Source organism: Drosophila sulfurigaster, chromosome 3, assembly GCF_023558435.1.
Source record: "Drosophila sulfurigaster albostrigata strain 15112-1811.04 chromosome 3, ASM2355843v2, whole genome shotgun sequence".
In the NCBI taxonomy this organism is placed as follows: domain Eukaryota; kingdom Metazoa; phylum Arthropoda; class Insecta; order Diptera; family Drosophilidae; genus Drosophila; species Drosophila sulfurigaster.
In genome coordinates, this window is record NC_084883.1 from 25,029,076 (window position 1) to 25,041,933 (window position 12,858).

Here is a 12,858-nt window from a genome sequence, read left to right on the forward strand (position 1 = left end):
ATATCCTTCACTCCCACTCGTTGTCTGCAATTCATGAACTCGTCAGTTTTCAATGAGTTTTTTGCTCTCCGCCCTGCTGGTTTCGACAAGTGGCATGCTGCTGAAAACAAAAGTAATTAGAGACGACGAGAGGCCTGTGGCAAAAACGAAATGGCCAAAAGAATGCCAGACTATGGCAGCCAACAAAAAAAAAAGAAAAAGGTTTAGTCAAGGCTTTGCGGTTGCCACGATTTATATTGTATACAAATTCGAATGGAATTTAAAAAATTACAAGGCTATGTCAGGCATCCCAAGCTGTTTGGTTATTTAAATATTGGTCGGCTCTGGAACGTTTACTCAATTACTTAGGGCATAGACAAGCCATTATTGTAAGCATGAACGTTTGCCTCAGAGGTCATCATAACAATTGAAGTATACGCGCCACATGCGACTTTCGTTTCGGCCAAACAAAAGTTTGAATAACAATCGATATTTCGAGTATTTATTTGTACGAGGCGTAATGATTTTTTTTCCCTTTATTATGTGTGTATGTGTGGGTGGGTGTGTATATGTTTATATTTTGTATGCTGCTGTAACAGGCCCCTATCGAATAAGGGCTTGTAGTCATCTGCTCAATGTCATTTCATCCAGCGCCGGGAGGCTAACCCACATTTGGGGCTCAGGTTGCCAGCTTATGTCCTCCCTCTCTGTCACCGCACCGCACCGCCCCGCCCCACTCCGCATACCCAACCCCTTGGCCGCCTTTTTGCACTCCCCCTCTGGCACTCCCACTCTTTTTGTCATTTGTTCAGTGTTATCAACGGGATTCATTGTCAATGTTTTCCGCAAACTTTTCTCATTAGACAGAGCAAACAAAATGGCTGAGTCTGCGGTTTGTTGGCTGCTGATGTGGACCAGTTTGTTAGCTGTTGGCATTTGTTTGGCATTCCCCGACTAAATGGTGTCATAATGGCTATCGCGACAGCCGGAACAGCATTACCACCACACTGGAATTGCATAATTAAATGCTGTCGATCAAAGTGCAGCAAATTAATTGTTTTGTTTCATTTGTGTTACATTTACATTTACCATTAATTTATGTATGGTATAAATTAAGCGTTAGACATTTGCTCTTCCATCCATCCATCCATCCATTATGTATTCAATTTCAATATTCGAATTCAATTCACTTAATGCTAAGTATTTTGATTTGAATCATTGCTCTATGAATGATGCTGTTGCATTTGATTTATGATGGCCCTCAGAAGTATGCAATGCTTTTTCGATTGCCAGTTAGTAGAATTATTTAAATTATCAGCCTAAAAGCAGGCAACATTTATTCCAGAGGATTTACATTTTATTTAAATGCATCCTTCTATGGAGCTTTAAGTGATGTTATATAGGTCATGCATATTTACCTTTTGTTTTTAACTTACTTAGCATTTTCTCTGGCATGTGGCATCATTAGATGATGCGTGTGTGTGTGTGTGTTGGTTGACTTAAGTGGTTGCAGTAAAAGACGAGAGATGTTTTGCTGTTTTCCAGTAAAGTTTAGTTTAATTTTGTAATAGACATAGACAGTTGTGTTCGTGTTAGTGTACGTGTGTGGGTGTTCTGTATGTGAGTGTGTGTGTGTGTTCTATTTGTAGTTATCTTAGCACATGCATGTGCTGAGGTTCATTGGGTCAAGAGTTCAACGACCATTGAACTGCCACCGGTGCACATGCTAAATACCCGAAATTATTATTGCCAGCATTTATACATTTTCTCCTACGTTACATAAATTTGAGGACATACAATAGGGCATATGGTGTTCTACTACTCGGTATTGTCTACATGGCTATGCAGTGTGTCCTATGGGGGCCTTAGATTAGAGGTTAAACAAGTTCACATGTTGCATGCATAGAAATATGTGTAGAAATATCGCTTTCTGTCAATATTTATTTCATTTTTGTTTTGCTTCTCTTTTTTTTTTGGTTTTTTGTCTATCTTTTATTTTGTTTTGTTTTTTTTTTTTTTTGTTCTAGACAAGAACTTCTGATTGTCAGATAGTTATTGAAGTTATCTAAGGTGCGTACAGAAACGAAAATAGAACTTAATTTAGTGTGCTTTGAACAGAAGTTAAGTTAAACCATTTGAAAGCTTTGCTGAGGATATGGATATGTGATCAAACAAGTTCGCAAGATATACACACTTAATATTTACAATGCCGAAAATGAAATGCAAGTAAACTGTGCGTCAATTGTTTTTTGTTTTAAGTTATCTTTTTTTCTTTAAGATTTCACTTTTGTTGGATAAAACATTATGTATAAATTTATACTTTGGATACTATTCAGCATTTGTGGCATTTCAGTGTGACAAATACAGTTTTATTTGTTTGTATTTATTTACTTTGTTTTTGTTTAATGATTTTTTTAAGCATAGTTACGCTTTTAACCCCTTCATGTTTGTGGTTGTATTTTATTTTTTTTTTTTTGTTTTTTTTCAACGCTTCTACATACTAAAAATGTTTTTACTCGTATATTATCAACAACATTTAGCTCAAGTTTTCTCTTTTTGGTTTTGTATTGTTTTGTAAGTACATACATAAAACGTTCTACAACATTAAAATGTCAAAATGGCTCTCTTACAATGTTAGATTCTACAAAGTCTGAGACGGTGGTTTTTGCTTTTAGAGACTACAGACTACAGGGAAAGGGATCTAATAAAGGGTTGCGGGAGACCTAATAAGTAGAAACAATAGTTGAGTTTAACTCGAGTATATGCCAAGTGCGAGCATCGTTCAATCCTTCAATCGTTCAATCAAAAATCACTCTCTAAACCCGAATCTCTCTCTTACTTGCCAGTTCGAAAGTATAAATTCAATCAAGTTCATAGATCACTGAGGGAGAGTGTGTGAAAATTGAAGCAAGTTGCTCGTTATTATTGCTTACCATTTAAAACATTTACTTATTTGACTAGATTAATTAACGATTTCTTTTAGGTTGTCGGCTTGCCAGAGAACAGTTTGCCTTACAGCTTATCCTTTGTGGTATCCTCCTCCTCCTGTAGCGAAATGATCTGTGTGTTCGTGCATGGGAAGATTACAAAATTCATTAAGCATACATTCATCATTTAACAAATATTTGATATAAAAAAGAAGTTGGAGAGAAGAAAATTGTTTGATTTGCTAAAGCTAAAAGCATGCCTAGTATGCTTAGTATATGGACTACAGAATGGCATACTCAACTAAGAGAAACTAAATAAATGATTCGTATTGTTAAATATTATTATTATTATTGTTGTTGTTTTTGTTTTCAGTTGCAAGTGAGAAATGTGAATGGAATCGTTTCCATTTGAGGCAAATCATATGCTAGAAGCAATGTGATTAGAACTCGACTATGTTTCAGCTCTATAGATATACATATGCTATGTGTTATTAGGATATTTCAGTTACTTACTTGAACAATTCCGACATTATCTTCTCTTCCAGGTGCGAGGACGACAACTAAGTACAATCTAATATATGCTTATATTGTTTTGCATTATGTTCAGTGTAGATAATTATTTATTTGATTGCGCTTTATGCGGCCCATTTTTATATAAGTTGATTATTCGATAAGTAGATATATATGTTATTTTGTAGAGCTCTCAAAAATTATTCAGCACTTGCAGTGAGGTAATGCTTGTAAGTACGAAAGGTAATGCGGATAATGTGTATCGAGTACAAGTTTTTTTTATTTTGGAGCTTAGAAAAACTCGTCGAAGTCGTCTAGAAAGCACACAAAATGTTCAAAAATTAAGTCAGCTGTAGAAAGTGTTTCGCATTCAAATATTCGGGAGGTGCTCAAAACTTCAGTCTAATGAAGTTAATTCCTTTACACTCACAATTAGATTACGAGTAAGTACGAGATTTCAAGTGCTGGGAATATTTGCAAGACTTGTTTTCCATGCCAACTAGTGAAACTAATAAAGTACGAATTATTTTCTAGGTTTTGTTGTTGTTGTTGTTCTTGTTGCTGTTTGTTGTTTGTTTATTGTTGTTCTTGTGGTGGTTTTTGGAAGGCGGAAAAGTCACAAACTTTCGACTTTAATCGTAGTTTTAACTAACGTGGGAAATGGTAGTTGGTTGAAATGTTGTTGATTTGATTACTTTAACTACGCTGGCTTTTAATTATATTTATTTGCAGCTGTTGATGTTGTTGTTGCAGTTGCAGTTGCTGTTGTTGCTTATTTTTACTGATGCAATGAGTTGCGGGAACTGGCGCTGGCTGAATTTTGGTGGTGCGTGGTTTTTTATTTGGTGGTTTTTTTGATGGCGTTGGATCGTTGTTTTGTTATATTTGTTAACCGAAACGAAAAAATGGAATTTCATTTCATTTTGGCATTTTTGTAGATTGCCAAAACAGACACACACACACACACACACTGACACACTCAAACATCAAAATATGTGATGTTGTTGCGAACAGCAACGAAAAAAAATGAGAAAATTTGAACAAACTCTCAAATTTATATACACATCGAGATAGTGACAGAGAAAATGAGAATGTGTATGCTTTTGTGTGTGTGTAGTATATATATTTAGAGAGAGAGAGAAAGACAGAGCAATAAAGAGGACGCAAAAAACTTTTGATTTGAATCAATGAATCAAAGTGTTATTTAAGTAGATCGACATAAAGCATGATATAAAGTACAGTAACATTTACATATGGTACAAAACTTTTCAATTTTCTTTTCTCTTTTTTTTATCGTTTTTGATTGCTTTTCCGCAAGTTCGTAACAGGGCGCAGGGCTGAGGGCTAGGGTGGTGAGAGGGGGGGTGTTAACATGATAGTCGAGAGAATTGCAAAACATGCCAAGAACAGAACAACTGCAGAACTGGAGTACGAAAGAAACTCGCCGCTTACCTCGACCTCGACGTGTGTTCCAAACTGTAAATCACACACACACACGCACACACTTGTTCACTCACACACACACATAGAAAGAGAGAGGAGCATGCACAGATTGCAATTGCAACACATTTATTGATTGCGCTTAATTCATTTAAATGGCTCGTTTAAATTGATTAAACTGATACGCAGCCGATGTGCAGCAGCTGCTAGCTGCAAATTTGTTGTTTTCATTTATTTTCATTTCCAATTTTATATCAATTTGTTACTGTTGTTGCTGTTTCCGTCTCGTTTCGTTTGATCGAGTTAATCGTGCTGAAATTTTTATTGATGGCAATTTATGGCGTTCATGTGAAATAATTTGCAGCATACTTTTCAGCGCTCGCCATTTTTTATTTCCCTTAAACGCCATTTAACGGAATCGATGCGAAATAGGGAAATGGAACACGCTTCATTGGAACGAAACAAAAGAAAAATGCAATACACTATGCTATACACTTACCTGCAAACGTTTCGGGACCCAGAATACAATTCTACTCATATGTTACATACAAATACAAAATAAGAAGAAATTTACACAAAAATATTTGCAGACTTTATTATGAAAATAAATTAAAACTAGCTAGCTAAGTTGCAAAAAGACTACGGCTACAAAAAGGTGCTAAGAAGGAAGAAATTGGTATTTTCGATTTTAGAATTTGTTTCATTTTTTTTCTGTATAGTAAACAAAAGTTGTGTAGTGCAGTGTGTGTGTGTGTGTGGGAAAGAGTTTGCCAAGAGAGTAAAAGAGTTGTGTAGCAGTTCGTGTAGTTCGTGATTCGAATTGTTGTCAGTTATCAGTTTTCACTGCGTTACGCAGTCATTGCAACCCGCTGTTGGCGGCTCTGCGGGTTGCGGTGTTGCAGACGTGGTACGTGTCTTTGTCTTTGACTTGGACTTGGACTTGCCACGGAACAGCGTCCAATGGCAGCCCAAGAAGCCGCAGCTCGCATCACGTTTGCCACTCGGACTACAACTGGCACTGGGCGTGGCACTCTCGATGGCAATGTGACCCAGCGAAGCCTGAATGCTTTGGGGATGCAACACGAGATCGGTGCGCAGACGTTGCACATGCCGACTGTCGTAGTTCTCCACCAGTATGATGGGCGTGGCACGTGCACGATCTGGCACATTGACACGGAAATGCGGCTGCAACGATTGACAATTGCGCTGGCGTCGACTGCGCCACAGATGCGGCTTCAGACTCGACCAGTGGAAGAGTTGTCGCAGCGTCACCGGACGCTCTGCCTGAAGGAGATCGCGGACCAAGTCGGGAGCATCGCGATTGCCAAGCTGGCCAAGATTGCTGCTCGAATTGGGTGCGCTGTTGTTGTTGTCCGTTGTGTTGTTGTTGTCGTTGCTGTTGCTGTTCAGGTTTTTGTTGCTGTGATTGTTGCTGTTGTTCTGGCTGTTGTTGTGGCTGTTGTTGTGCGGGGGTGTGTTGACATAGAATTTGGTTCGGGTGCGTGTGCGGGTGCGGGAGACACGCAAACTACTCGTCTTCCATGCATCGTGCAGAGTGCGGATGCCGGGCAAGCGTGCGAGCAGATGGATGTGGTCGTAGGAGGCTGACAACATACCTGCACGCTCATCCTGATACTCATCGTCATCGGAGGACTCTAACCGGTCCTCCACCAGCGACGTCTGGCGCGACAGACCCTTTTCAATATTAGTTGTCGATTGTCGTCGTTGTGGTTGTTGATGTTGATGTTGTTGTTGTTGTGGTTTCAAGTTTCAAGTTTCAAGTTGCAAGTTGCAAGTTACAAGTTGTGTAAGCGTACAGAGATGAAGCCAATTAAAGTCAAACATAAGAGTGGAAAATCAAATGGGAAAGAAAACAAATTAAATACAGAAAAGAAATCATGAGAACGCGCTCTACAAAAAGCAAACTCGTGCTTTGGCTCGTGTCTTGCCATCGCCATCGCCATTGACACGACACGCACACATCCCTAGGACTACATTACAGTTTCTAGCATAGGCAGCAAGTGGACAGAGAGAGGCGTGGCCCGCCCGGAGGTGCATCGTGGCAGCCTTGTACTTACCGCATTGTGACGTCGTCGTGGCGGCGAACGTTTGTTCCACAACGCCTCCAGTTGATCAAAGTGCTGAGATTGTGCCAGCGCCGCCTGCTCCGGTCCGAGATTGGCCTGCGAGGCGCCCGTCTTCGTTTCGGCTATCTTGGAGATCTCCTCCATGCTGGCCGAGACACTGAAGCGTCGCTTCAGGCGCTCATCCACCTGGGCCATCATCACCGATGAGGTCAAGTGACCGTACTTCTTCTGCCAGGTGTACGTGTCCAGGGAGACTTCCTTCTTGAGCAGCCGCTTCATCTGACGCTTGGGGCCCTGCGGTCGCAAGTCTGTCGAGAGAGCCGAGAGAGTTTATCAAAGATTATTCACTAGCCTAAGGGGGACAGGACAGCTGCTTACCCTCGACGTCCTTGCTGGGTCCCGAGTAGGTCGGCAGCTTCACGTACTGCGCTGGCGTATTGTGCAGACAGATGACGGGCAGATTGTAGCTGTCGACGAGCTGGACGAGCACACGTGACACCTCCAAGCTGATGTCAAAGTGGGTAAAGGGCACGTGCATCTGCAGCGAGGTCAAAGCCAGACCACGCTTCGTTTCCCACACAATGAGCGTCTTGTCATCGCTGCCAGAAACAGCCGTGGAACCTGCAAGGAATGGAGAGAGAAATGGGATTAGTAATATCCACATGTTATTACTTAGAACCCTTTGTTAGAAATATTGGAAAGTAAAATTTAATTGTGAATGTATTCCATATTACAAAAAGCTAATTATTTTTTTTTTCTACTTAAACATATTATTTTAAAGAAAAAGCATGTGAACAACTTAATATAAGATTTGTAAAAGGAAAAAGAATTGCGAAAGGCTCGAAAGAATTATTATGTATTCAATTGTAATGAGTGATAATATTAAATATGCATTAAATAAAATAGAGCTAAGGAGTATAAACTTATTATTACTCTAATCGAAATAAACTTAAGACGCAATTGTTGTAATGTAATATATTTTGGAGGAAAAAATATTGATAAAATATCGATGGAATTATATTTTAAATTGCGGCGATTGAGTAAATTATATGATAAATTTAATGGAACTAAGAACTATTAAGAATTTCTTCATATAAAGTTCTAGTTGTCATTGATTTATGTTTTAAGTTGAGCGCGAAAAAATTAAAAAAATTGAGAATTAAATTATATTATGAGTAGTAAATACACAATGAATAAAAATTTTTAATTAAACATTAATATAATAAGTAAATATTTAAATACAAAAATAACTAACTTATTTTATAAATTCACAAAAATTGTATTCAAATTATGTTAATCGCTTCTCATTTTCTACTCACCATCTGCGGACACTTTGACGCCAAGCACTGGACCCAAATGTCCAGCCAGAGTGTGCACCTCCTCGCCAGTGAGTAGATCCCAGATGAGTAGATTCGTGTCCTTCGAGCCCGAGATAACTTGCGTCTTGTTGGTCACCGAGACGGCCACACAGGTGACAGCATCGCTGTGACCCACAAGCACCTGGCTCAGCTTTCCACCCACCGATTGCCAGACCTTAAGCGACATATCCCTGGACCCGGTTATGATGTGCATGCTGTCGGCGCTGATCTCAAAGCAGGTGATCTCATCCGAATGCGAAACGGAGAACTTTTCATCCTCCTGGGTGAGTGACCAAATCTTGAGTGTGTTATCGCCATTCGTGGAGACGGCAAAGCGCATGTTGTTAGTGGCCGCGAGACTCTTGTAGGGACCCTGAATCGTCTGCAGCACATTGCCCGAGTCGGCCATCCACACCAGCATCATGGACTCCCGGTCCGTGGAGATCACACGCAGTGAGTCCATAAGCACTATCAGCTGCATCACAGGCGCCGCATGACCCTTGAACGTGTTAATGATCTCGCCCAGAGCAAGCGTCCACACCCGGACCAAACGATCATCGCCGCCGGTGACGAGGAACTCCCCGTTGGGTGCAAATTTCAGGCAATTCACCACACACGTGTGACCCTCAAGAGTGCACTGATATTCCGGAGTATTGATGCGCATCAGATGCACATTGCGTCCCGATGCGATGGCCAACTGCTGCGAGTCCCTCGACAGATCGAAGCAGGTGATGGGCGGCAGAGTCGTCGAGGGCGAGCGCTGAGCCTGAGTGTGCCGCTTGAGGCTGCGCTTGCGTCGCGGATTACGCGAGTAGGGATTCACATAGAGCTCCTCGTTGCGGAAGGAATAGAAGGTAATCTTGTTGCCGCCGACGGTGATGAGGAAATCATCATTGTCCATCGCATAGACGGCGGTCACGGGACCCGGATTCGGTGGCATCGAACGCACCAATTTGCCCGAGTGCATATCGTAGATGAGGGCACGAGTGTCCTCGCAGCCAACTACACAGCGCTGACTGTCCTTGCCAATCGAAATGGTGCGTATCTGTTGGACAGAGATTAATTAACTGACGCTCTTCCTCCCTTTGATGATAGTATGCTCGACTCACCCGCGACTTGTGGCCCTTGAGTGTGTGCAGCTCCTTGCCCGTGGCCAGAGTGCGCACATAAAGTGCATTATCCTCGCAGAGGGCCAACAGGAAAACCTGCAAAGTAATTAAGTAATTTGTATTAAAAGTATTTTAAAAATATCAACTTTCATTTAAATTGCATATTCAATTAACAAAAAGTGTTATTGCTGATTCGTAATTTGAATTGAAATGCATTATATTATTTTTAATTGATAAAATAAATAGTATAATTTTATTTATATGTTCTTTCTTCTTCATGCATTTTCACAATTATAGACATATTATTAGCATTCATTATTTAAAATGAAAGTTATAATATTACAGATCGTATGCAAATTTTTATTTATTGCGATTATATTATATTTACGGATATAAAATTTTATTTGATATATTTTAATTCAACTTTGCAACTACAAATTATATATTTGATATACATATTTTCATTCAACATTGCAACTAGAATTTTGGTATGTTAATTTAAAATAAAAGTAAAAATTGAATTGAATCAGTTAGCGTTTGATTAAATTATGTATGTCTACTATAAAAAAATAAATAATTTTAAATTGAATTTTTACAACTTAATCTTTAGTTGCTGTAGTATTTAAATTTCTGAAGAAACACGAAATTTACTATTTATTTTATATCTTTTCTGAAAGATAAACGGAATTTGAAAAGCTTTTAAATATATAAAAATAAGCTTTAAGTTTTGTATAAATTCTGTTGTTAATTACAGACTGAAGTTAAAATCAAAAAGAATGTCCGAATAAATATGAATTTCATTATTTATTTTGACTATTTTCTGTTAAATCTAAGGGAACTATATAACAATTTAATTGATGAAAAAATTGTATTATGCTTAACATTTTATTTCAATTTTTTTTGGTTCATTTTTTTAATTGTAATTAAAATGTATTTTAAACATTCTTTGATAGATTAGATTAGTTTATAAATAATTTAATATATAAACTAAATAAATTCAGTTTTACATTTTGTTTGCATTTTCTTTGCTAAGTTAAAACCGAAGAAAAAATATTTTTTTTGCAATGAATTTTTTAAAATGTTATCTTCAGCTGTTGTTACTTTAACCTTTTCTTTGTTAGATCAAAGGGCGTTTAATAATAATTAAATATTATAAGAATGCTGTCCTTTGGTTTGCTTTTGATATTTACCCAACTCATTGCGTGTATTTGCGGTACTTGACCCAAGGTACACACACACAATGCACAACATTAAATGCAATTAATTTGCCATTTTCAACGCTATTTTAACGCATTCCCCGCCATTTGACGGCGACAAAAGGCTAAAGGTTCTTCCGCATCCGCCTCCGTCTTCGCCTCCACCAATAGCCATATCCAATCAAATATTAATAAATTGCATTCCGCAATTCTGTAGAGTTTAACATTTCTGCCAGCTACACTGCAACAAAATGGTCTAGACACTGACTTGGTGGAAAGTTCATTAGAACAGTTTGCAGGATGAACTCAAGTTGAATTATTTTTTAAAAGCATTTTTAAAAGCATTTCGAAGACACAGCAAAAACTGCTTGTGGTCGGGGTTTATAAATTTTGAACAGTGTTGAGGCAGGTTGGTTGCAATTTTTCAGTAAGTAAGTTGGGGAAATTGAAAAATGCCAACAACAACGAAGGGGAGCGGGAGGGGGAGATGCGGTATCGTGTGGCAAATGGCAAGGACATTGTCGTTGAAGCCATTTGGCGCATTGCAACATTTCAATTTTCAAGGGAAAATGTCTGGAATACGACAGGATGGAATGCGATGGGGGAGCTCCAAGAGGGAGGCGGAGTGAATCGGGAGTCGAGTGAATTGTATTACTTGTATATAGTTGAGAGGGGTCTTTTGAACATTGGGAATTTAGCGTGCCGCAGGGCCATCAGGATGTGAGCTAAAGTGTAAGAAAGTTGATTTCCGTTTGCCATTTGCCATTGCCATTTGCCACACGGCTGTCCAGGCTGAAAAGAAGAATGTATCAAGGACTTGCCGCCTCTAGTGGCTAGCTAACCGTGTCACACATATGAATATGAGTATATAGTACATATATAATATATCCATTTTTCTCTGTGTGCAGCCATAAAAATTACATTTCAATTTGGGTCTGGAACATTTCGTTTTTTTTTTTTGTCATCGCATAACAAAAATGTTTGACTGTTGGGCATGTCTAAGAAGCGGTTCGGCTTTTGGAGTGGCAAGCGGCTTGTTATCGGCAGCAATTTGGCAACGTGCTTATAGCCAATTTGTTCAATTTTCGGCACTTTTGTTTAATGCGATAAGCCAAATTTGGTTATACTTTGGCTTTAAATGCGGTTTGCCTGCGGCGCTGACAAAGACACAGTAAGAAAGAGAGGGAGGCACAGAGTGAGATGAGTTTTCTAATTGCCAGTGGCATTTCCCTCCCGCTGTCTAGCACTGCGGGGGTGTGTGTTGATGTGTGTAGCTGCTGTGTGTGTGTGTGTGTGGGAGTATGTGTAATTCAAGAGACACAAAGGCATGGGCAGTTGCTTTGAAACGCGAGCAAGCGAGCAGCATGCGACTATCGAATAGCGCGCAGGAATTCGAGTATCCTGTCAGTCATCAGTCGGATATTATCCAAGTACTTGGGGCGGGGGGAGTCTAGCATTTGCCAACTTGAGTTGTTGTTGTATAGCATTCAGTACTCTTGTGGCAGCCTCTCGATGCGATATTAAAGTGACACAAAGACGACATTCCAGCGTCTCAGTGTTGTGTCGATTTATAGCAAATAGCAAATAGTAGATAGAACGGCAACAAGCGAGCGTCTAAAGTGTGAGCAACTGACAGAGTCGAACCGAAGGAACTGAAGGACCCTCGGTGCCAGGAGGCACTTGACTGGGCTTGGGGTACGCATCAATTGTCACGCCACAGCATCGTCTTGTCCTGCAGCGAGCTCCGCCATAGTTGGCATTGACAAAACGTCTTCGTTTCGCTTATGTTGATATTGTTTTGCGTGCCAAATTGCTGCTAAGTATGCAATACATATTGATAGACACACACACACACACGCAGACACACACATTGTATATACACGCGAACGTTGCTTGGTTGCTGGTATTCTTTTATCAAGCTGATTGACAACAAAGGATTTGCCTCGTAATGCGGATCTTCTAAGCCAAAATCACTTATTAGAATCAGTCGCCCCCCTCTCAACCCTCCTTCGTGTCCTCATCCGCGTACAGCTTAAAGCGTTGTCACATCTCTCTCAGCTTTATCTGTTGTATCTTTAACTACAAAGCGTATTGTATATTGTATCTATCAAATGCAGCTTTAAATTGTGCACACAACACAAACATTGAAAGCTGAGACAGCGCAAAGACTCCTTTGCCCAGTCATTTTACATGTGCACAGAGACAGAGAGAGACAGCTGCTGATGGTTAGAAAAAGATAGCGAGAGACAGAG

General features: G+C 39.6%; 1 protein-coding gene across 7 annotated transcripts in view; it reads right to left on the reverse strand.

The window, feature by feature from the left end:
- Positions 1 to 2,425: 2,425 nt before the first annotated feature.
- Positions 2,426 to 12,858, reverse strand: part of LOC133841404 (protein qui-1) — a 47,459-nt gene continuing 37,026 nt past the window's right edge. Inside the window, exons 14-20 of one of the 7 annotated variants that reach the window (XR_009894296.1) lie at positions 9,411 to 9,506; positions 8,263 to 9,346; positions 7,322 to 7,564; positions 6,935 to 7,251; positions 6,473 to 6,551; positions 2,913 to 3,039; positions 2,426 to 2,860 (exon numbers count right to left, since the gene is read on the reverse strand). Coding sequence is in view for 3 of the 7 variants with exons in the window: in XM_062273836.1 (XP_062129820.1) it covers positions 5,697 to 6,551; positions 6,935 to 7,251; positions 7,322 to 7,564; positions 8,263 to 9,346; positions 9,411 to 9,506 (2,595 nt within the window). In the remaining 4 variants the exon portion in view is untranslated. Of the gene's footprint in view, positions 3,040 to 3,419; positions 4,230 to 5,429; positions 6,552 to 6,934; positions 7,252 to 7,321; positions 7,565 to 8,262; positions 9,347 to 9,410; positions 9,507 to 12,858 lie in introns of those variants that run through there. The other 6 variants (XR_009894298.1, XR_009894297.1, XR_009894300.1 and 3 more) reach the window with 6 other exon arrangements.